At 37.3% G+C, this 25,158-nt stretch overlaps 2 protein-coding genes across 3 annotated transcripts in view; one reads left to right on the top strand and one right to left on the bottom strand.

Annotated features, from left to right (window-relative positions):
- The window catches only part of LOC132124032 (methylthioribulose-1-phosphate dehydratase-like), a 310,976-nt gene that overhangs the window by 270,090 nt on the left and 15,728 nt on the right, over positions 1 to 25,158 (top strand). Inside the window, exons 2-3 of one of the 2 annotated variants that reach the window (XM_059534778.1) lie at positions 22,849 to 22,950; positions 23,079 to 23,179. In XM_059534778.1, the coding sequence (XP_059390761.1) occupies positions 22,897 to 22,950; positions 23,079 to 23,179 (155 nt within the window). In that variant the 5' untranslated portion in view covers positions 22,849 to 22,896. Of the gene's footprint in view, positions 1 to 22,758; positions 22,951 to 23,078; positions 23,180 to 25,158 lie in introns of those variants that run through there. The other variant, XM_059534769.1, reaches the window with a different exon arrangement.
- On the bottom strand, positions 268 to 7,079 carry cd44a (CD44 molecule (Indian blood group) a). Its single transcript, XM_059534678.1, has 8 exons — positions 6,879 to 7,079; positions 5,470 to 5,635; positions 5,190 to 5,329; positions 5,010 to 5,084; positions 4,129 to 4,530; positions 1,245 to 1,310; positions 1,064 to 1,142; positions 268 to 957 (listed from the first exon to the last, which is right to left on the bottom strand). Exons 1-8 carry the CDS (start codon positions 6,946 to 6,948, stop codon positions 762 to 764), a joined length of 1,194 nt encoding a protein of 397 aa, XP_059390661.1. The 5' UTR covers positions 6,949 to 7,079; the 3' UTR covers positions 268 to 761.

The following is a 25,158-nucleotide window of genomic DNA, read 5'->3' on the forward strand; positions in this document are numbered from 1 at the left end:
CCACTTTTTAAAATTTTCTTTTTCCTCTATTTTTCTATGAAACACCTGTAACAAATTGTAAATAAAGGCAATGCTTCTTGTCTCACTGGTCTCTCTCTTTCTTTCTTTCTTTCTCCAAGTCTTTAGGTAGTGATGCTAAATAAAGATTTTAAAAAAAAAAATATGAAAAAAAATATATTAAATTATATTTTGATATGATTTTATCTCTCATTCATTTTTACATCCAGCTATTGCTAAAAACATTCAAAAACAAACATTCCAATGCACTTTTCAAATTTTATATATTTTATTGAAAGATTCATCCCACATAAAGGTGCTCTAGAGCTGACCAAAATACATCTTTATGGGTAATTTAATAAATGGAAAGATTTACATTTGCTTCATTGCATAAAATGCATAAGGTTTCTCTATTTATAAAAGACAGGGCGATGTCTCACATTAAAAAATGCATCATATCTCACACAGTACATAGTACTTACGAACAGATGAAAACCAGGATAAAAATATTTTCTCACCATTTCATTATTAACCATCAGTCATTAAGAGATATTAAGCATTTTCTGTTATTGGAGAAAACAATAATAATACTTTACATTAGAAAAGAAATGTGAAATACAATAATCTTTTTTTTTTTTTCAATTCTGAGGCCAAAAAAGAAAGAAAAGAAAGCAAACTGCACTAAATAAAAAACATCACTAGTGCAAATAAAAAGTACAGAAGTGTTCAAACCTGTTAATACACAGTGTTAAAACATTAAAACATTACATTAAATACTCTTTCTCACGCTCTTCCAGACAGGTAGCAGTAATGTCATCCGTTTTACCATTCAGCTTCGCAACACTCATCAGTGACACTACCTCCTGCTCTTTCTCTGACAGTGGCAGTGTTTCGGTTTTACTGTAGTCTTTGTTGTGCACTTCCGTTTTGATGTTTCTGCTCTGTCTTGGTCCATACCACCTAGGTAAAGAGTTACATTCAGTAAACTGAAGCTGGACTCCAAAGGCTGATGAATGTTATGAATTCAATTAATGAAAAAAAAGAAGAAACTAACAAGCAAACTTACTTGTCTCTTGTAGCAATCGCAGCAAGTATGCATACTATGGCTCCAACAACAACACAGAATGCAAAGATTATCAGCCAAGCTGTAGAAAGGAGAAAATGGTAAATTGACAGATTTACATTATGTCAGTTGAATGAAAAGTCAAGAAACTGATGGAGTATGTAGTGCTGTCACAAGAACTTACTAGATGGTCCATCATCTTTATGAATAGGTGATGGAGGTAAATTGAATTTTTCATCATTCCGTGTGTCTGCAAAAGATATATTTATAGTAAGACTTGATGACTTAGCGTACTGTATTGTGCATTAATATAAAAAAATTAACATTAACAGATTAAAAAAATACTTTATGTAACACATGATGATATTTAGTGTTATGTAATAGTTATGTAATTTATTAAATAAATGTAATTGTGATTAGTTAGTTACTGAGAGAAAAAGTGTTATTAAATCAAGGTTACTTATGAAAATGTTAACGATTACAAAGGGGTTGCATCTTTTTTTTTTTTTAATTTAAGATTAACAGTTGACTGTTTTCTGTCATAATAAAAAAAGAGGTGCTAAGACCTGATTTTGTGGTAGCTGTGCATTAAATTAAATTAATACATGGCTCTGTGAAATGCTTAATTCTGATTGGTCAGTCATGACATTCCAAGTTATGTTATTCCCAGGGGTGTAGCACCAGATTTTGGGCCCTGGGTACAAACCATCTTGCTGGGCCCCCGTACCAAATAACATAGTGATACCAATGGGTGGGATATTTTGAAGAAAGTCGATAACCAAACGACTGATGGACCCCATTGACTTCCATAGTAGATAAAAAAAATACTATGGAAGTCAATGGGGACCAGCAACTGTTTAATTACCAACCTTCTTTAAAATATCTTCTTTTATGTTTAGCAGAAGAAAGGAAATCATGCAGGTTTGGAACAACTTGAGGGAGAGTAAATGATGACAGAATTTTCATTTTTGGGTGAACTATCCCTTTAAAGTTTAAATGTGTACATTAACAATGTACCCATTTTGCTTATTTCCTCTTAACACTTAATTACTAATTACTAAGTGTTAAAACAGGCAATTCTGCTAAAAGCTCACCTTGTCTCACTGTCACATCCAGCTCACTGTCACTGCTTTCACTTGGCCATGATGAGGGGCCTGCTGTTGCAGGGTCTGAAACTGAAATATATGGCTTCAAATGGCTGCTAAAATATCCTTTATTTTCACAATACCTTTTTTAAAGTGTAGGCTAAGTACAAGTTAATTGTTGATTATTTGTCTGTTTAAAATAAATGCAGACTTTAGAATCACAGGGTACACTTACCGCCAAACTAGATATTCAGTCTTTGAATTACGTTTTAAAATAAGTCATTTTCAATCATTAAGGTGTGCATTATACTGAGAACAATCCTGTACTTATTGTAAGAGCGTGCGTGAGCTAATTTGCATAATAATGCTGTAAAATAGGCGCTAACGATCTGTGTTTTCGCGGGTGTTAGATTTTGACATTGGAGGGAAATACACAATGTTTTCATGTAAACTTCTGACTCTGGGGAGAACTCCTCCAAGAGTAGATATTTATGTTAATACAATGTCAATGCTCGATGTTGCATTTGGAGCTCACCTTTCTTTTAAAAAAACTGAGTTAGCAACTGCTTGCCCTCATTTGCCTTTCTCTCTTTAATCTTCTTTTCTTTTCGCTTTTGAGCCCCTGATTTTCCTTTCTTAAGGAAAGACATGACTCTTCCCCTGTATTCCTAGTTCATATTAAGCTAACTCCAGCTCCTGTCTCATTAACTGATTCACTGCAGGAGAAGCACCTGAACTGCGGGTCGTACCATTTACATTGATTCGAGAGGGGTGGTGGGGCCCTGCACAGCATGAAAATTACTTTTTTTTATACCAAACCAGTGCCAAGTTTAGTTTTGCTCAGGAACTTTTTTATTTGTACATAAATGCTATACAAATGTTAGTGCATGTATATGTATGTATAGAAAACTGACTTCTAAGGGCCACCCCCCTTCCTCGGGCCCTGGGTACTCGGTCCCCTTTACCCCCCAAACCCCACCCCCCCACCAGTCCGACGCCCCTGGTTATTCCCCCATAACAACCGGTAAAATCTAATATCAGAGGTTCATCCAAGTAAATTAAGTCAGCGCTATATGCTGGCAGCAATTTGTTTCTTGGTGGAAGCTTAATTGTGAGATTAAAGGAATAGTTCACCCAAAATGAAAATTATGTCATTAATAACTCACCCTCATGTCGTTCCAAACCCGTAAGACCTAGATTTAATCCGAGATCTTTCTGTCCCTCCATTGAAAATGTATGTGCGGTATACTGTCCATTTCCAGAAAGGTAAGAAAAACATCATCAAAGTAGCCCATGTGACATCAAAGGGTCCGTTATATTTTTTTAAAGCATTGAAAATACATTTTGGTCCAAAAATAACAAAAACTTTATTCAGCATTGTCTTCTCTTCCGGGTCTGTTGTGAGCGCGTTCAAGTGTAGTGATATTCGGGAATCAATCTTTAGCTCACAACAGACCCGGAAGAGAAAACAATGCTGAATAAAGTCATATGTTTTGTTGTTTTTGGACCAAAATGTATTTTCGATGCTTCAAAAAATTCTAACTGAACCTCTGATGTCACATGGACTACTTTGATGATGTTTTTCTTACCTTTCTGGACATGGACAGTATACCGTACATTTTCAATGGAGGGACTGAGAGCTCTCCGACTAAATCTAAAATATCTTAAACTGTGTTCCCAAGATGAACAGAGGTCTTACGGGTTTGGAACAACATAATTACATAATTTTCATTTTTGGGTGAACTTTCCCTTTAAGTTGAAGTATAGTCATATTGTGACATATGAAGTCAAACTGTGAAATATAAAGTCAGAATTATGAGAAACATCTTTTTTTTTTTTTTTTTTTTTAAATGGAAGGCTTCCATAGAAACCAGGCATATGTCTTCTACACAGTTGTTTCTAACACTATGTTGGCCTTTATGATCCACAGCCAACCCCATGAATATCCAGTATATCAGGGTCAGTATTTGTAAGGATATTTACCTGTAAGACTGGGCTCCAGCATTCGGCTTTTTGGATCCTTTCTTTCCTCCTCATTGTTGTTTTGAATGGATGTACTCTCAGCTGCCTCTGTTGTAATTGCCGTCATTGTGAATTGACTAGGAACTTCAAAAACGTTCTCATTCATTCCTGATCCACTGCCCTCTGTATCTGGGAACAAAATACTGGAGGTAACAGAGGAAGTGCTCTTCCTAAAATGAGGATTTCTTGTAGGGGCTTTGCTGTCTTCATTGTGTGTCGTTGTAGAGGGTCCCTCCAAGGCAGGCACAGATGAGGGGTTCAGAAAAGAAGTTTCTCTTTTCACTCTTCCCATAATCTTTTCCAAATCTACTAGAAAGCCTTCAGTTTCGACCTCCGTAAGGATGTCTTCATGTGTTTTTTCATCTTTGTGAGAAAACAGATAAAGGATTACTGCCAAAAAGTTTAAATAGGTTACTGATACATCAGTGTTTTGCATTTCTGTGCTGATACCAAAGCAAAATAAAAGAGTGGAATGTCAAGTTAAAACACACATATTTTTTGCTTCGTTGGTACACAGTGAATGGTTAAACGAGAAACAATAATGAACAAGAAATAATTTTCTGAGTATTCAAATAAAATCAGCAACTTTTTTGTTCCTCCTTCATTGTGGTACTGCAGGAGCGTAAAAATGTGTGAGGTCACAGAGATATGACTAATGCTTTGGATTAGGTGTGGTTGGATAATGAACAATGAAGTGTATGTCTGTTGCATGTCTTGCTTCTTCACAATACACACCCCTCAACTCAAAAGGTAAAGATAATGCACCAATAGTCTAAGCCATTTAAGGCAAAAAGTATGCAATGATATCAAAATCTAATTCTAGGTACTGCAGGGGAACTTACTTGCTGTGGCTGTGTTTCCATTGATTAAGCCCTCAGAGTTAGATTTATCATTACCAACACAGTTCAGTGATGCATCTTTGTAGGAGGGAAATAAAAAGTCAATAAGACAACACCTGTTTGGAGCATGTTTGTTCTTATAGTGTTTGCCAGTTAGATATCCCAGTTTCTTTATATTCTCACCTGATGAGTTAAAGCAGTAGACATCAGAAAGATAATCTGCTGCTTCGGGGCGGAAGGTGATCTCGGTGGAACTGGAGTCACAGTTTGGACCATTAACGTTTGGGAGGAACATGACATTTTGTCCATCTATCCAGCCATATCTAAACAAAGGTGTGGGATTCATTTAACAATGACGGCCATTAGATAAAGTACTGCCATTAGGTTATAAGAAGTGCATTTATGTCTGAACATGTTATTTAGCTCTTGGCTTAATCTATTGTAATCAGATTGCTTTCTTTACCTGCATGTTCTCAAGTCTTTTTTATAAGCCGCATTGACCTGTTCCTGTGTTGCGAGTTTGTAACCTAAACTCTGACACAATTCCAAAGCCTGTTGGAAAGTTAGAGAGTAACGGCTGGTTCCCTCAACATGGAAAACACTGGCAAAGCTGCATCTGTCACTAGAACCTGTCAAAAGAGAAACTAATGTGAATTTTCAAAAATAGAAATCTTAATTTATTTACTAATTGTTTCCCACGTACAATAACACTAATTATTCGTTTGTAAATGAGGGCCAGATGTGTGTCAGATGAGCATTACGTATCATTAGATAAATCTCTTAATGAGTCATTGCATGTGCAGACGTGAGCACATCTGTAACACATCTAGGCCATCTGTAATACACTGACTTTGTAAATGACCTCTCATTTTTTGTCTCAAAATAACAGCATATGGTTTTAAGGACATCAATTAGTGGAACAAATGATAAACACTCAGTAGTGCACAGACGAGAGAATAAGTTAGTTTAATTGGGACTAGAAATCAATCAATCTTGAATTCCAAAAAAATTTCTAAAGCAAGATAAATACAAAATGAGTTGATTTTTTACTTGCATTATTCTGTGTCATGATTTAAGAAAGATTAAATACTTGTACTGGAAATCAAGAAAAAGAGTAAGAAAATCAGTTTTTGCACTGAAGTTAAAGTCTGAGATACGAGGCATAGGAGGTATAATAACAACTCTTGAGAGAGAGAAAAAAATTATATGTACAATAAATGTAACAATCCATGGGCTGTATTACAGAAAGATAATAACTCTGGCATGCTATCTTATCTGTATTCATACTGATATCAGTTAAAACCTGTCAGATCTTAATTTCGTTCATAAAGATATAAAATTGATGTTATACAGCCTCAGGCCTTTATCTTAAACCATAACATATAAAATGTATCTACAAAGGACATCATCAATGCACTAAAAGTAAACGAGAAAAGATAAGATAGCCTGCAGGAAAACTATTCACATTCAGCTGATCCCACTTTTGCTGTCATCTAAGAGCCATGTAAATTTAATCCTTAATAAGACGAATAATTCAATACCACTGTTAAATGCAATTTCTAGCAAATCTCAATGATGTACTTTACAATGACGTGATGCATCAATTCACTTGTAGCATTTTACACTTAATACTAGTGAAAATGTGTGGGAACTTTTTCTTTTCCTCTATGGTTGTTGTCTTTAAATTCTCCCAGATAACAGCAGAAGTCAGATTAACCATAGCCTTAGTTGTGAAAAGCAAAAAGGGTTACAGTCTCACTACTACAAGTATGACCTCATCTCGCAATTGTAAATGCGTCTAAACAGTATGTGAGCCACCCGCCACCAAAGACACTTCTGAAATAAATAAATAACACATTCACCATCACTCACCCTGTATCGGGGCTGCCTGAAGTAGAGCTGGTGATCCAGTAGCAAATACTACAATTAACAAAGTCCACATGTTCAGTGCTGTGTCATGTGCTAGACAAAGGGAAGTACTGTATACCTGCTTGTTGGCTCTTAACCGGTATGGTTCTTTCAATGCTTTGACTCTCTTCCAGTCTTTGTAATTTCTGAACTCTCTAGAGACTTACCTCGCCTCTTTTATATCCTCAGACTAAAGTACTTGGTGAAAGACTCTGAGCAATGATGGGTGGTGCTATGAAGAACACACCTTCGTCGCTGTCTCCCACACTTCCTCTCTATCTGCGTCTGTGTAGCCAGCATTAACATGCCAGACGCCTTTGCATAATCCACTTCAGAGAAAACCACAGTTCTGGTGAATCTCATGGAGTTACAGAGATCAGTTTGTTTATGTGTGTTTAAATTTTAGTATTGCTGTAAGTACATGTGTTGTAATTCTGTACTGTACTTGTTAGTGCCCTATTTGCACTGATCTAAATACAATTATTAATGTGTTCACTTACAGAACATTAAGTAAAACACTGGACCAACGTTATATTTAGTGCCTTTAACTACTATGTACTAAGTAATAAATTAATAATTTGATGCAATTAACTTACTGTGTAAATTATTTTTTTATGTTTACTTATAACATATATTTAGTAAGATATACACTGTATATGCATGGGTTGTTCTATAATTTAAGGTACATTTCATGTCTTTGATGGAATTGTTTATTTTTTACAATTTCTTTCAGAAATGTATTTTCTCAATTAAGAGAATACTGCATATATTTTATGCAATTGGTTCTATAATTGGCTTGAAGTGTCTTTATGTCTCTTCAATTACAGATTTTGCATTGGCCGCTTTTAAATTGAGTCTTGAGTTCAAAATAATGAATAAAAATGTTAAGGTCAAGATGATCTACATTACTGTAAGTTTCAGGTTTACTTTTACAATCTAGTTACCTCAGAAAAATAGGCTGTTTAAATTGAAATGTGGTAACCATTACCAAATATCCCTCTAAAAAAAAATTATAATAATAAAATGGTTAACCATCAAAACTATGACCTGACATATGATGGATTTTTTTTTCTGTGGTGGACATTAATAAAACATTTTCTTTTTTCTTCTTTTTTCTGTTTGAGCTACAATGAGTTATTTCAAGGAATATACTGATCTCCTGTCAACTATGTTCATTACATTATTATAGTTTGCAACCTACTCAAGAAAATAATATTTGGTTCACTAGACAAGGCCTTCCACTGAAATGAGTCAACTGTGTTATCTGTCACCTCATAATACAAAAGAAGATAAAAACTCAAGAAGAAAAAGGTGAGCAGTGGGAGTAAATAGCCCAGTTTGCGGTGAGGAAGTTGGCCTCAGGTGTTATGGTGAGTCAGAGCGAACATTGCTGTGGTGTAGCTGACTCAGGTGTGTGAAAAAAGGCCTCACCCTCATGTGTGCTGATACACGTTCACTTCCTGATTCAAAAGCGGGAAGAAAGTGAAGGTGGCTGGTAGGATGTTATCTTTTTTTTTGTCATGTTGGATCTTGTGGATATTAAATGGAACTCAAGAATAACTTGTTTTAACATTTTACATTTGAGTCAATTCAGTCTATGATGTTGAAACATATTGACAAAGGGGAAAACTTATTTTTTATCATTCCAGGATATGAAGGATATTTAGGCTACATTATATGTTAATGAAAGACCAAGAGCTGCATAATTTAGAAAATGGCCAATATCAAAAATGGGCTTGTGTGGCAGAATATTAACAATAGATTCCTGTTCTTGGGCTCAGGGTTAAGGATGTTAACTACAAGTCATCAGGATATAGTCTATGCAGTCATGCATTTACAAAAACACACTAATTTCCTTACTATATTTCTTAACACACAAAGTTCACAAAATGGGTTTCATAAAAGTGGAACTATGATCCTATAAACATTTCATATATATATAATTCAACAACCTGTTTCATTGAAATGTTTTGTTGCACAGAAATTACAGACCTACAGTATAGACATTTTGATACTTCAATTATAGCATCTAAGTAAGAAAATCCATGTCTAAATGTATCGAAGTAAGTAACTGTATTACATTGTAATATTGTTTTCAACTTTAACACAAATTTTTTCTTCATGGACACAGCTGCACTAAAACAATGCATCAAGCTAGATACACAAGATTACTTTACTGGATACTGCAAAGCACAAAAGTGCAAGGTGTATCATTGCTTGACATCACAATGATATCACACTGTCATAGTGACTGTCCAATAAAGCAATTGTGTTAATCCCTACAAGGACAGTAAAGTCTAAAATTATTGACACTGTGAGGACATAAATCGTTTTTTTTATGTATAAAGACAAAATGTTTTCTGTGAGGTCTCGGAATCTCTCTGATAATGATATTGTGTATATAATATCCTGGAAACTGAGCAAGAGAGAGAGATAAGTCCTGTTTCCAGGGAATTAGTGATGCTGTAACAAATGTCCACCGAACGGCAAGTTTAAGAGCCCATGTGCAGTTTATTTAATACAAAGTGAACAAATACAAAGACTTGACTAAAACATGAGCAGAATTGGCCATGAGCAAGAACAGACTTAACTGAAAAACACTCACTGACCCCACTGTGAGTTGCATATATCTAATACACAACAAATCAATGGAGCAAACAATAGGGTTTAGATTCAAAACTATGGGAAACACATGGCAGAAAGAACTAATGAGCAGGAACCAATAAATAAACATAACAGAAAATCACATGACAGAATTATGAACCAATGAGAACATGACACATAGCAAAGGAACAACATGACATAATCACAAGATGGGGTAAATGAGTCACATGACCAACAACACACCCAACAATCCCCCCCTTCTAAGGACAGCTCATTAAACCCAGATAAGTTACTCATCCAAAACTCAAAATAAATCAGGAGGGTGGTGGAGCAGAGGCAGACAAGGGGGAGGGATGGAGGGGCAAACCTATGAAGCTAAACACGATGTGGATCGTGGCCTGGGCCATGGAGCAGTGGTGGGCCTGGACTGAGGAGCCAACATGAAGAATCAGGGAAAGAAGGTAGAGCCAGAGAACATGGTGGAGCAGGGGGAACAGGAAGCCACCAGAGCAGAGCGGACATGACTGAAGATCTCCATGGCAAAGCAGAAGACCACCAGGGTGGAGCTGATGGAGCAGAGGACCTCCGAGGTGGAGCAGAAGACCACCACAGCAAACCAACGGCCTATATGTAGGATCGGGGCAACTGACAAAGAGAGCACAGAGAGGTTAGTAATAGCTTCTGTGACCAAAACAGGACAGACAGGAAGTTTAAGAATGGCCTTTTTGACAAGACAGGAGCTTGTCAAAAGACAGACAAGACAGGACAACCAATGTGGTTAAAACAGGACAGACAGGAAGGTCAAGGATGAATTCTGGCTGGCACCAACACAGAACTGAGCTTTGGAGCTTGAGCAAGCTCTGAAACAGATTCTTGAGCCATTTCTCAATACCAAGTACGCAAAGTTAGGACTTAAGTCCTTGGTAGTTTAACTTTTTGTTTTCCTTAAAAATATAAAACACCTCTTTTAATTTTAATGAAAATTCATCCATCTTCTACGCACCATCGAAGCATCCTACACAGTAAATTTTGCAGCATTAAAATAACTCTTTAAGAGTTAAATTTAACACTGGACCCGAGTGTATTTGGTCCCATTCAGAATTGGTGATAAAATGACTATGTTCACAGTCTTTAATTTTCTGAGTAAAATTAACTCTGTTTGGAGTTAAAAATTAACACTGCTCAACACTGAATAGTGTTATTACAATTTAACACTAAAGTAAATTAACTCTGAATAGGGTTACCACAATTTAACACTAAACTAAATTAACTCTGAATAGTGTTACCAATATTTAACACTAAGGGAAAATTAACACCAATTAGTGTTAATATTTTACTTTTGTAGAATTTATTTAAATATTTATAAGTAAAAAAAAAAATCCCACTCAGTGAGTACAATTTTAAAACCCATTTGGTGTTGCAATAGGTTAAAGTGCTGATCAAATAACTCCAGAGAACAGAACATAAAACAACTTCAACGTACCATTTAAAACATTAGTAAAACACGGTCAGGTTTAAAATACATTCAGAAAAACACATCACATCTGCATAAAATGGCAATAGGGCACTATATGCAGTGCAAAATCTGTTGTACCATATTTCATTTGAAGATCAAATGGTTTGAAATAACACAGATGCAGTCTGACTGTAAATGCATGGTAATGGTCATCAAAACAGAGTGTTTCCATCAGTGTTCCACATAAAAGTACATTTTCATCTTTCACAGTAATAGTCTTGATCTTACAAAACACTGGCATCTCACATCCTACTTCAGTACAGATAATAAAGTTAAGACGATACTCTGTGCCATGATATTTGATCCACTTTACAGAATAGACGTATTATGATATTTCGAACTCCTAGTTTGGAAGCCATCTCCATGCCACCTTTAAGTTCACTGAGTTCCACCATCTTCCCTGGACCAAGAGTCAATCTGTACTGGCTAAAAGACTCCCAGTGCTCTGCCATACAACTCTGGTGCTTGTTGGCCAATGTTTTGGTGATGCTTTTGAAGCTTTTTAATTGTGTTTTTAAAAATTTGTGTTTAGATTCATAACGCATACACCATGTGTGCAGAATTGCTCCAAATTTTCTTATACACTGTGGGTAATGTATCATTATGTGATGCTTTGGTAAAATATTTTTTTTCGGGAAATCATTTTTTTAATAACTGGTGATGTTCAATTATTAAATGTTTAAGATAAATGGTCATGCCTTCTGTTAGGACTGGTGAGAATACGATGTTAACAATCTGGAGAAGTAAAAGCAAAAGATACCAGTGTTTATCATCTCTCTGCACTAAATCACCAAATAACAGAGGCATGTTGCACAACAAGCACCAAGATTGTATTGCATTTAAACCCAAATCGTTGCTTCCACCAAACAATTTGACTGAAGGAGGACGGTTCTTCTGCTGATTGTAACCATAATCAAAAGCATGTATTCTACCAGCAAGATCATCAGCACTCAGAAAATTATGCTGAATGTACTGCAAAACAAGTTTTACCTCAAGCTGCGCGACACCTTCAAGAATGTCATGCATTATATCAACAGCAAAATTGTTGGCTGTGTTAAAATACTTGAGTGAATTTAACAAACAGACTTGTTTGACGCAATAAACATGAGGTAGTGTAGAGTCATCTTGTAATCTTTTACAGTGCAGAGCATGCATCTCAGTTTTTCTTAGTACAACCTCAGGGTTATCTTCGGAGAACACAAACTGAAAACGATCTTTCTCAAGAACACAAAAACGACAGCAATATTGAGCCCCAAATGACTCCAGAAACCCTAATTGTAACGTATGACAGACACAGGATGTAAACGCAAGGCGTATTTATTGACAAACAGCAAAAAGGTCAGGTAAATGAGCAAGATCACAGGAGACACAGGCGGGCGGACACAAGGCTGATGGACAGATGACGCAGGGACTTCGGTGGACAACAGGTGGTGGTGCTCAGTTCAGTGACGATCCCTTGAATCCCGATGAGTGAGTAATCCTAGTGAAGAAGCTGTAATCCAGTGTTGAGTGACGATCCAGGAATGAACGACGAAGACAGGAAGACTAGGCAGGAACAAAGGACACAGGAACAGCACGGGAGCACACCGGGGAGAAACAACGATCTGACAACATGAAACACCAGTTACTGAACTTATATAGGAACAAACAATTGAAACCAGCTGGCGCTGCTGATCATCGCTGATCAGTGACCACGCCCACACACACACAACAGCACGCTAGACGAAAGAGAGAGAGTGAATTCATGAACCGTGACAGTACCCCCTCCCCTAAGAACGCCTCCTGGCGTTCCCTGGCGGACTTACCTGACGATTGTAATCATCGATCAGAGAGTGATCCAGAATGTCTCTAGCGGGAACCCAACTTCTCTCCTCCGGACCGTAACCCTCCCAGTCCACCAGGTACTGAAATCCGCATCCCCTCTTTCTCGAGTCCAGAATACGACTAACCAAATAAGTAGGTTCCCCATCTACGAGACATGGCGGGGGAGGAACCGGGACAGGCGGATTAATAGGTGCCCAAAACACGGGTTTGATTTTGGATACATGGAAGGCGGGGTGAATTCTCCTGTATGTAGGAGGAAGTTTGAGGCGGACTGTCACCGGACTAATGATCTTGGTGACAGGAAACGGGCCAATAAATTTTGGGGCAAGCTTATTAGAGGCGGAGCGGAGAGGAATATTCTTAGTAGAAAGCAACACTTTTTGACCGACGACGTATATGGGAAGCTTAGACCGGTGGCGATCGGCTTTGGCCTTTGGACTTGGAGGAGAGTCTCACGGGCTCTAGTCCAAGTGTGGTGACACCTCTGGACGAAGGCGTGAGCGGAGGGGACCGCGATTTTGGATTCCGTACTGGCAATGTAAACGAAAGACGTGATCTATGACAGTAACCGCTGTCTCCTTGGCTGAAGGTAATTTGGGCAAGGCGAAAAAATGATCCGCCTTCGAGAACCGGTCCACAACCGTCAAAATGACAGTCTTGCCCTGGGAGGGCGGGAGGACGGTGACAAAATCTAGCGCAATGTGGGACCAGGGTCTCGAAGGGACTGACAGCGGTTGTAGTAACCCATCAGGGGGTCGGTTGGACGTCTTACCAGTGGCACAAACAGAGCAAGCCAAAACAAAACTACGGATATCACGAGCCATTAACGGCCACCAGAGTCGTTGCTTAACCAAAAAACAGGTACGATTAACTCATGGATGACAAGCTATACTGGAGCAATGACCCCACTGAATGACTTCAGACCGATACTCCTCAGGCACAAATAACCGGTTCGGTGGGCAATCGGGCGGAGGCGTTACCCCTTCTAAGGCCTTCATGACCCTCGATTCGACCTCCCATCTGAGAGTGGAGACCACTAATGTCTCGGGTAAAATACACTCGGGAGTAGACGGGCGTTCGGAATGGTCAAAAATACGAGATAAGGAATCGGGTTTGATGTTTTTGGAACCCGGGCGGTACGAAAGAGAAAAGTCAAAACGACCGAAAAAAAGTGCCCACCGAGCCTGCCTAGAGTTGAGTCTTTTAGCAGTTCTAATGTATTCTAGGTTCTTGTGATCGGTCCAAACGATAAAAGGTACCCCAGAACCTTCTAACCAGTGCCGCCATTCCTCCAGTGCTAACTTGACTGCCAACAACTTCCGGTTACCAATGTCATAATTACGTTCGGCAGGTGATAAACGATGAGAAAAAAACGCGCAAGGGTGAACCTTATCGTCTGTGGCAGAACGTTGAGAAAGAACTGCTCCTAGACGAACACGCAGACACCAGACATGACTCATGACACTTATTACTCCACATAGAAATGGTGTTGTGCCCCCAATCGACTCTGGGATTGTGTTGTGTGAACCAAGGATGACCAAGTACGATGGGTGCCAGAGGTGAGCTTATGAGGAGGAATGTTATTGTCTCAGTGTGGTTGCCAGACGTGATGAGAGTGATGGGTTCAGAGGCATGTGTAATGTTGGAGAGCTGTTGTCCATTGAGAGCATTGACAGCGATTTTGTATGTGAGAGGGGTGGTAGAAATGTGGAGATGGTGAGCCAGTTCAATATCCATAAAATTACCTTCTGCCCCTGAATCCAATAAAGCCTGGGTGTCGTGAGTGTTGGTTGCCCACCTTAGTCTTACCGGAAGGAGAGTAGATGATGATGGTGAGGATGAGGTCTTCCCGGTGGAGATCCCGCCCGATAGTAGCCTCATAGTCACTACCGGGCTTGGTCTTTTAACGGGCATGAGTGGATGAAGTGGCCCGCCCTACACTAATAAGCTGTGTAAGCCAAGGTTATGCGCTGTGACTTGAACAATTTTACCCCTAATACAACTTCCACATACTCAAGCTCTTTTAGATCATTTACTAAAGGCTCAATTATAGAATTAAAACCATACCGTCTTATATCCTGTGCATGAAAGGGGGCACATAAATGAATATTATCTAATGAGAAGTTAAAAATGGGGGGGGGGGGGGTATTCCTTAATGTAAGATAGCACCCAATTTGTGTATACCTTTTTTGGAACCCAAAGGGTTAGCGGTCTCAAAATCATCATAAAATAACTGAATTTGTAAGGCATCTTTTTCTGTGTAAAATAAATGATTACTTTTGAAATGTGCTGCATCACTTAAGTCAAAATAAACGCCTTCCTTTGGAACATGCCTGGGTTTAAACAAATCAGTAAGATGCTGATTTTGTAAAATGGCCTTTATTGTTTCTAAAATGGGAATATAAGCAAATTTATCTTTTACAAGAACTTGATCAAATGTTCCTGTGGTTTTGTTTCTTCTGCTGTCAAATCTTGTGCCAAGCACTATTTCGGTTGGTTCAACAGTTCCCCATTTCTCTGTAAAGAGTCTCTTTTGTTTGGCTTCCGAATTCAAGAAAGTGAATGGATTTTCCAAATGTTCAATTGTTTAAATGTTCTTTCTATTTTCCTTTTAGTAGCAATGTCGTGGAGGCAGACAGAGCAAAGCTGCATCCTTGGCCTGATTGTGAATCTCAAAAACAATTTCCTCCATAGATGAAACAAAACCACTTATAGCAGACTGACTTAACCCAGCAACTTTTAGTTGCCCAACAGCAGAAGCACACATATCCAAAGTGCTCTTATTGGAATTTCATCCTGTACCTTCAGTGATGCACGTCGTTCTTTAGCTAAGCCTCTCTGTATAGTTTTGATTCTCCATGCCAAGTACCGCTTTTGCCATCATAGTAATGTTCCTTAAAAAGAGAAAAATACAGATAAAAAGTATATAAATTCAACAGCAAAATACACTGAAGTATGAAAAAACGTCAACACAGCATTAGAATTCAAAGCGGACACCAACGTAGCCATTTTTGGAAAAGGGGTCACTGATATTTTTATTTCACCTGCCTTGTTGGTGACGTACTGCAGTAAAAAAAAATTAGTGTCCTTTGCCTGACTTCAAACAACATCAAAACATTTTAAAATTAGAGACCATTAATACACCAGTTAATGATTATGAAGAATACCCATTCTTTTCTGTCATGTGAGCTGCCAAGATGTCAACCACTTTCCTCCTTGTTTCTTACCCCAAAGATTTAGTTCAGGTGTACTCAGTTATTATACGCTCTCCACCAGATTTCTGGACAAGAATGGTTTCCACCAACTTAAAGAATGTAATAAAAACATATGTATATATATAAATTAGTCTTTAAAATCATAAGTCTCATTAATCAACTTAAATCATTAAGAAATATCAAATTCCCATGTAAATTTTTACCATTCTTTTTTCCCAAAAAATTTAAGTACAAAAAATATGATACCAACCTTTTTAGCTTCTTCGTCTAGCCTCATTCGTTTCCTTGAGGAGGTTTCTTCAATAATGACTGTGTCCTGTGAGTCACTTGAGTCAATGGATGGAGTCCGGGACCGATTTGACTGCTCATGAGAGGCTTGTGGAGAGACAGAATCCAAGTCTGGTTGCAGATACATTTTTATGGGGAATTATTGTAAATTAGAAGTATTAAATACATTTCAAACATGTAATGAAATAAATACAAATCTGCACCATGTTTTATGGTAAGAACTCCAACTGAGGGATCTCTGACTACATCCTCAAAAACATCACCATGCACCTCAGTCCCTGACTCATCAAAAACCTTCACATTCTCTGGTACAGCTGGGACACCAAACTTTAAAAATGCTTAAAAAAAATTATATGCAATTTTATGAGAAAGGATATATGACTTAAACGGTTTTACATAGCGAAGATGAACTTTGCACATCAGGGCACATGCAACATTTGACTAAATATTCTCATATAAAATTACTAGCATCCATCAAGTAACATTTAAATAAAAAATAATAAAACAATTGTAAAATAAAACAATGAAAGTATTTTTTTTTTTTTTTTTACCAGCAGATACAAATTCCTCCATGCTCAGCTCGGTTATCTTTTTGGGCATCCCCAAGTTTCACCTTAACCAGCATGATCTGTAAGAAGTGAGAGTACTGTACAGATTACTGTCTAAAAAGGTTACCTCAGTATCAGTTTATGTGATAAGATCTAAGAATTAGTCATACAAGATAGCAAAAATATTTCACAAACACTCTAATAAATACTTACATTGGTTTGTGTTTTCACTAAGTGATGGCATACATTTGCTGATCCAAGTTGCCTAAAATAGAGAATTTAAAACATTGATAATAATACGTTAATGACATGCCAACTATACTAACTACACTCAATTTCAAAATTAAAGTGCATTTTCGTTATTTTCTAATGTAATACAGCATTTGAACACCATCAATCCTTAAAAATAGGTTGAAGATCACTTCAAACACCTAACGTTACATGTAATAGCACTAACATGTTACCGCTTATATCAGCTAATTGTGCATCTAACAGCAATAACAAACTTTAATACTGAAAAAATTAAGGAAGGTTTGAGAAACAATTTAGCGGGGGTTTTTTTTCCTTCATTGAGCAGCGTTGCATCAACACCATCGCTACGCCCTTAGTGCCATCCAATGTTATGTGAGTTAAAAAATGCAACAGTGGTGATCGAATAAATGTCCTCACAAAAATCGTTAAATGCCGTTGGACACATTTAATTTGTGAGCTGAACATTTGCAAAAATTGTTTATATAAAATTAAAACAGTTTATATATTATGTTATTATCATATCATATTTATTCGGACTTTATCAAACGTCGTAATATATGCTCAAAAATAACAAACCTACATCATCAACAATATTACATGAATTACATGTTAAACATAGACATATGATATACAAACATCCACAGCCTAAGCTGGAACATCTCAATTTCAACCATCCAACACATCCACAGCCTAAGCTAATTTCAACCATCCAACACATAAAAATGTTGATGCCTCATTGTGATGTTATAATTCAACGTTAAAATAACTAAAACATATTAATGGCATATAACAGTGCCAATTGCAACTGATGAAAAAACTAAACAAATTAAGTTAGATTATTGGTATAATTTAAGCTTTTCCAGTAACGTTACAGTGTGACGAAAACAACTCTTCAATGTATCAACTTCCCACAAAGGTACCTAATCGGAAGTCCCTAAATTAAAATAACAAAACTACACAAATTGCATCAAAATATATCATATGCAGTAATTTTAGCACATTTATTCACATAAAACATTAAAACTGCATTTTCGTATGTTACTTCAAAGAGCTTAACTTACCTGTCTGTTGGAGCAAAAAGAAAATGGCGAACAGAAAACTACTCCGGTACTGTTCAGATCTTTGCAGGAGGTAGATTGAGGGGCGGAGCTTAACAGAGAAGTTTACAACGCAGAATTTAACTCAGATAATTTTCACCAACACTAGGGGGTATCTTTCACCAATTGTTGTTGAGTTAACTCCTTAAGAGTAAAGATAGAATAACACTGCTCGATTAACACTGCTGATTTTACTGTTTAGGTTCCCAACAGTCAGCAGAAGTGAAAAAAAAGTGTTTATTACGGTTGAAATGTGGATATTTATCTTACAAAAACGCATGAATTCCCTACAGGGGGCCTTTAGTCACCCCCTGGAGCCGTGTGAGAGACATTTTATTACAGATGCACGCACTTTATTTCACGTCTTCTGAACAGTTAAAAACAAACACCCGCTTACCCCCATTGAAAGGCTTGGATGAGCAAGGACAATTTTTTATATAACTCTGACTGGATTATTCTGAAAGAGGAAAGTCACATACACCTAGGATGCTTCGAGGGTGAGTAGAAGATGGACAAATTTTCATTCTCGGGTGAACTAACCCTTTAATATGTGGTTTAGGTCATATGTGCACATATACTTTGCTTATATTCACTGTACGTACAATAAAACGAAAAATGTATAAACAATTGACAATTTTAATTAACAATAATAGCCATTATAAAAGTATAAGTATAAAGTGTAAGAGACTATGTAATGGGAAATAAAGATAAAAGCAAACAATCCAATCAAATGTATGCAACAAAGTCAGCACTGTATTACAATTATTAAATAATGTATGAAACATAACTTTGTGCTCACCCAAAACGACATAACCTGGAAGATATAAAAGATTCATGTGACCAAAGATGGCCTGTTAGATATACCCAAAACAAATTTTACCTCATGTTTAACCACTACAGAGACATCAGAACCAGCAACAAATGTTAGAAGGACTAGCCAAGGTGAGGTGCTCTCGTGGGATACACAAGACACACAGGAAGCACACACTATGGAAGTAAAATGATGTAACACCACCGTTGGCGCAGTGGATAAGATGCATGCCTTGGGTGTGAGAGACCCAGGTTCAAATCCACTGTGAAATCCTGAGCAAGACACTTAACCCCATTTGTATAGCAATTGTAAGTTGCTTTGGATAAATGTAAATGTTACACTGGACAAAGGAAACCAGGAACAGACACCACTATATATACACAAGACAAAGAAGGGTAACTGATGAGAGACACCTGAACCAAGTGTCTAATCAAATGAGAGGGAGAAACTGGATCACAGGGAGCACATAGGGGGAAAACATTTATGTGAGAGACTCTAGATGAATACTTGATAAAAGGGGCAGAGCAAGAACACATCTGGGGATTTGAACAGTACTTGGTGTGTCAAGTATCCCTAGGGCAGATCAGCATGAGCCTGGAAATGCTGCTCCTTCACTAATCACCAACAGCGAACGCCTGAGAGTGACACCTTTAAAAGCCAGGAGGAAAGCCACACCAGTGGAGTTGCATAGTCCCTGAATGACAGACTAATGTGTGTTTTTGCTCCACTCTTACAGAGACCAACTGAGTCCCTGGCCACTCACTGGTAGAGGTGGGCACTACTGGGTTAAACGTGACTACCGGTATTATGTTGTTCCACAATATGGATTTTGCTATACTGTGGATAGCATTATGTATTCATAAATTCAAATTTAGCATTTATATTGGTTTGGTCAATTTTGGTATGTACGATCGAGGGTTGAGGCTAAATGTTTTTGTCTTTTGTACTACACCAGCATTAGCTGTCAAACACATAGAGCATCGTAACAGACCAAATTGCCTACTCCAGAGATTCCTAAACTGGGGGGCGTGGTAAGGCTGAGGGATAGTGTACAGCAGTGTCAGCAGATTATTTTGCAAAAGAAACCTCTACAAGGTGATAAAGACTTCAAGGCATGATTTTGTCAGCTTGTCGTGTGGCCACTTGCCTAATAAGTAAATAATTGAACGCAAAATATTAATTTGACACTTTAATTACCTCAACATGCATTGTTATCAGCTGTGGTTGGATCAACAACAGACTACTAGATGGCGTGATTTGAGAAATCAGAATTGTATTGCAGGAAGCTATGTAGAAATATAAATGAAGGATACATGGTTCTGCTTTAACAATAAAAGTTACAAGTTTGTGAAAGGACTTCCAGTGCCAGGTAAACATAAAGCAGATCTTGAATATACTTAAGATTCACAAATACCAAATCAATGTGCCTACACCAGACATGAGCGGTGCGATTTGACAAAAGCAAATAGAACCCAGTGATGTTCTCTGCTGTGGATGCGGCATGATGCGACATAACAAATCCAAATCCTTGAAAATATTTTTCTCTACAAAAGGGGGGACGGGCAGAAAAAATGTTGGAACCCCTGGCCAACTCAAACACAATATTTAATTTAATTTATTCCATACAGACCTACCTCATGTTGCACATTTGCACTTTTTGAGAAAAACAATGGCACAATAAAAAAATACTTTTCAGGTCTATGTCCAATCCCCCACTTTTTCTAGTTATATAAGGTTAAAATATTGTACCTGTTTTTTTTTTTTTTTTTCTCATAACGCAATATAATATCGATATTGCCTGGACAGTGTAAAATATTGTGATATGAATTTTAGCTCATATCGCCCACCCCTACTTCATGGATGATCAGAGATCACCACTGGGAACCAGAGCACCTTCACAAACTCCTGTATTATTATTTCTCCGTTTAAATAAATCATCCTCCAGGGATTTTTCTGTTAAACTCCATCTACTGTGTCCGTGTTCTCATTTATCCCGCTACATTGGCTAGATGTCAACTTTGAATTGGAACAGTACTTCGACGATGACTAATGACGTTTCACAAGTCCACAAGAACACAAGTACAGACAAGTATGCATATTGAGAAATGGCCATGCACTGGAGAACAGGCAACAGTAGCACGATCTCAGGGATAAACTAATGGATGTAACATGGCAAACAAGAGGGTTTAGATCAGGGGTCATCAAACTTGATCCTGAGGGCTGGTGTCCTGCAGAGCTAGGTTAGCTCCAACCCTGATCAAACACACATGAAACAGCTAATCAAGGTATTGCTAGGTGTACTTGAAACTTCAAGGCAGATGTGTTGAGGAAAGTTGAAGCTAAACTCTGCAGGACACTGGCCCTCCAGGACCAAGTCTGGTGACCCCTGGATTAGATACAAAACATGACAGTTATGGCAGAAAGCAACCAATGATGAGAACCAAAGAACAAACAGAACTGAAAACTACATGACAGGACAATGAACCGAAGAGAACATGACACAAACAGCAAAAAAAGAAAAAAAAACACATAAACACAAGACAGGATAAGGGAGTCACATGACCAACACCACACCTGACAGATGCTGCCTTCCTGATATGTTTTAGCAGGGTGGGAGGAATCTTCATAATACCTACTCTTTTTAAAATGCTGTTTTTATGGAGTGTTTCATGAACACTTATTCTCACAATTCTTTTAATAGTCAAGCTATCTGGCAGACAGGGCTGGAGTGGGACAAAAAAAATCAGCCTTGCCATTTTTTGGTCCAGGCAGTCCACCACACACACACACACACACACACACACACACACACACACACACACACACACACACACACACACATGTGTGTATAATTTATATAAAAGTTCAAAGTATAATTTCCAATTAATATAAATAAGTATGCAACTGTGTACAACTTATAGGCTACTATAATTTAAAATGTTGCCAGTAATTTTCAGATTAACGAACAGCAAAGACCTCCTCAAAGAATACAACCCTTATGAGAATAAGAGAGGACGGTGAAGAATGAGTTAATAAATAATTATTTTTTAAAAACAGTGATTACAGTACTGGTATCTTTAATATTGAAAGTTAAGTATTTGAATATACTGCAAACTCACAAAATAATGGTGTGTGAATACCCCATCTCGTTGTTTTTGATGAGAAAAAATTGTCAGGTCATATTTAAATCTAGATATAGGCTTATCACTCTGTCCCTGCATGATATTATGCCAGTCCTTGGCAAAAAAAAAAAAAAAAATATTTGCCATTCCAACACTGGCAGTATATACACAAAATGAAAAACCAGATGTCGTTTATTGACTTCTATCCAAAACTCTTTTATTTTTCTTACAATCCAGCATACAATTAATTAATTTACCTCTTGTTTAACCTTATGTGTGTACTTTACCATATTTTTTATTAAATATTTATATTACAATATTATTTAAATATTATATGTTATAAAAAAAATATGTTAGGCATAGGTTACAGTTTATAAAGCTGTATGTATATAAAAACAATAAAAAGGCGATGTCCACGGTTAGGTAGCTAAGCAACCATAGACTGTAAAAAAAAATAAAAATAATAATAATAATAATAAAATACCTGTCTTTTGACATTTTTGCAAGTGCCTAGCTCCTTGTTTGGGGGTCTTTTATCTTATGAAGATCTGCACTTCCGTCTTCCGCTGCAGCGTTTGCTGTTGGATCACGCGTTGTTCAAGTTGTTTGAGATTGTTTAGCGCCTCGAAACTAAGTAAAATATTTATCAGTCTTTTCGTCTTTTCGTTATTTATTTATTTTTTGTCTTTTTTCATTGTGTTAAGAATGTCGTCGGTCATAAACACTGTACAAGCGGTGTGCAACAGGCAGGAAAAAGGGGTAAAAGTGGTTTTGTGGAATATGTTAAATATTTGATATCGCTGTTTCTCCAGAATCTTATAAGCTTCCCTCTTATCGAGACATTCTGATCGCATTAAAGATTAACAGATATTATATTATTGTTTAAGGATAAGGACCATCCTCGTGTGCTGATCCCAGAGCTTTGCAGACTCTTCTATCAGCTGGGCTGGGTGACAGGAACCGGGGGAGGAATCAGCCTGCGGCATGGGTTAGTCAAGGCATTTTACACCAAAGATAAAATCCACTGTGTTCCGCAATATTCATTTGCTATGTGGATCAGTGACGTGAAAAGTGTTCATGATAAAGAAATGGAAAGGTCTTTAAAACAGATGTAGCCTATTGTGGAAAGCTGTTTTAACATTTAAGCTAAATCGTACTAGTATCTAGTTACTAGGGCTGTAAAAGTTTTTCTGGTCGACTAATCGCACGTTTATTAATAAGCCGTTTGAATCATAATACCGAGCCTGTAATTGCCTTAATAACCTAAGCGCTCAAGCGCACGCATAAAGCTTGCCACAGCGCTCTGCAGAAGTAATGATTATGAATGTGTCAGGGAAAAACGGTAAAGCGGCTGAACAGTAGCAATTCGCCTGTATGCAAGTTTCCTACGGATTACATGATCTGAGAATATTTTTTCCCCCATTTACATTGGTTAATTTGAAAGAAGACATTTCGCTAGATATATTTTTAATGTCTGTAAGGCAAAGAAATACACAAAGTTTCATGCTCAAGTTCACAGGGACAGACAGCTGAAAGCGCATCCTGTTTGCTTTAAAAAAGCACAGTGTTTTGTTGTTGTTGTGAGTGCACCCATATAAATGTAGTCTTTACAGAATCGAAAGATGTATTACTCAAATGTGTATGACCAAAAATTACGGAGTATTTTAAGGGCGAGTGAGTGCACCGGTGCCTCTATCTGTCCTGCTGTGAGTGCATTGCTTGTGTTCAGCTTCCGCTGTATGGGAGTGGATTTAAAAAAATAAAAAATCCCGTCCCAGTCCCACAAAAAACTGGAGGAAAATCCTGTCCCGTCACAATCCCGTAAGAATTACTCCCATTCCCTCCCACTCCAGTCTTGTGTGTTTTTTTTTTTTTTAATTTTTTTGGCCGAAATCTTTGTTACGGTAAAAAAAAAAATTATAATAATAATTCCGGTATCCTACAGATCACAGCATGATCACAGCATAAAATTTCATGTAAATCATACATGCTAACACATACTTTTTCCATTTGATTTTTTTTCTTCATTTGAAAGTAGACATTTCACTCTCTATAGGTTTATTTTCTCGCTCAAGTTCACAGACCAAGATGGCAGAAAGTGCCACCTGTTTGCTTGAATTATTTTATAAGTAATCGACGTTTTGTTGTCATTAGTCTTTACAGATTCGAGAGATGTATTACTTTTATCTGTATGACCAAAAAGTACTTTAAGGGAAAGTGAGCCTCTATCGGTCCAGCTGTGAACGCACTGCTCTTTAGCTTCTATGGCGTTATTTTACTCTCAAATTTCGAGAGCACATTATTGTAGTGGAAAGCACATATAATGCGCAAGCTTGAATCTCTGCTCGCACGCAGATTTCCTTTGCTCTCGCACAAAACTGGATGCACGCACTCAGATACACGCTGCTCTCGCCTGGAGAAAGTGCGCATACTTAAAACGCACCAAAACTCCTGTGTCCTGTGCACTCTCAAATCTCTCTGCTTATGCGATATATTGATCAGAATTATTTTCACACCTGAATTAAGCTTCGTCAAAGGTTATCATTATAAACAGATTTTTTTTGCAATGATCACTCAAATGTGGTGCTCAAACACTTATATTGACGTGACAGTGATGTGTAATGGAGGAAGGGCATTTAACAATTTAACCATAAATTTTATTATCCCAAATGGGACTGACATCAGTGCACTGAACAGTAAAGTTGAAGTTTATTCAAGTTTATTGATTATTCTTATTCTTATTGTTTTTTTTTTTTTTTGTTTTTTTTTAGTTTATTTCACTTCAAAACATTAATTCATGGATTTGCGGTACTGTCTTCACACACAGACGAAAATTACTAAAGAAGTGTTACAATATACCTTGGTAAATAAATACAATATAAATTCACGTCTCGTGCACTTTAAAGTCAATTTGAATGTAATGTGTACATTCCCTTGGAACTGGAATCATGGCAGAATTTCATGTGA

This window comes from Carassius carassius, chromosome 3 (genome assembly GCF_963082965.1).
Source record: "Carassius carassius chromosome 3, fCarCar2.1, whole genome shotgun sequence".
NCBI classification, from domain to species: domain Eukaryota; kingdom Metazoa; phylum Chordata; class Actinopteri; order Cypriniformes; family Cyprinidae; genus Carassius; species Carassius carassius.

What these genes read in the sequence shown, in the direction of transcription:
- cd44a (XM_059534678.1), bottom strand. Translation starts at nt 6,948, where the DNA reads ATGTGGACTTTGTTAATTGTAGTATTTGCTACTGGATCACCAGCTCTA. An exon ending in TCAGGCAGCCCCGATACAGG is followed by an intron (nt 5,636 to 6,878) that starts GTGAGTGATGGT and finishes CTCTTTTGACAG; the next exon opens with GTTCTAGTGACAGATGCAGC. An exon ending in AAAGACTTGAGAACATGCAG is followed by an intron (nt 5,330 to 5,469) that starts GTAAAGAAAGCA and finishes ACCTTTGTTTAG; the next exon opens with ATATGGCTGGATAGATGGAC.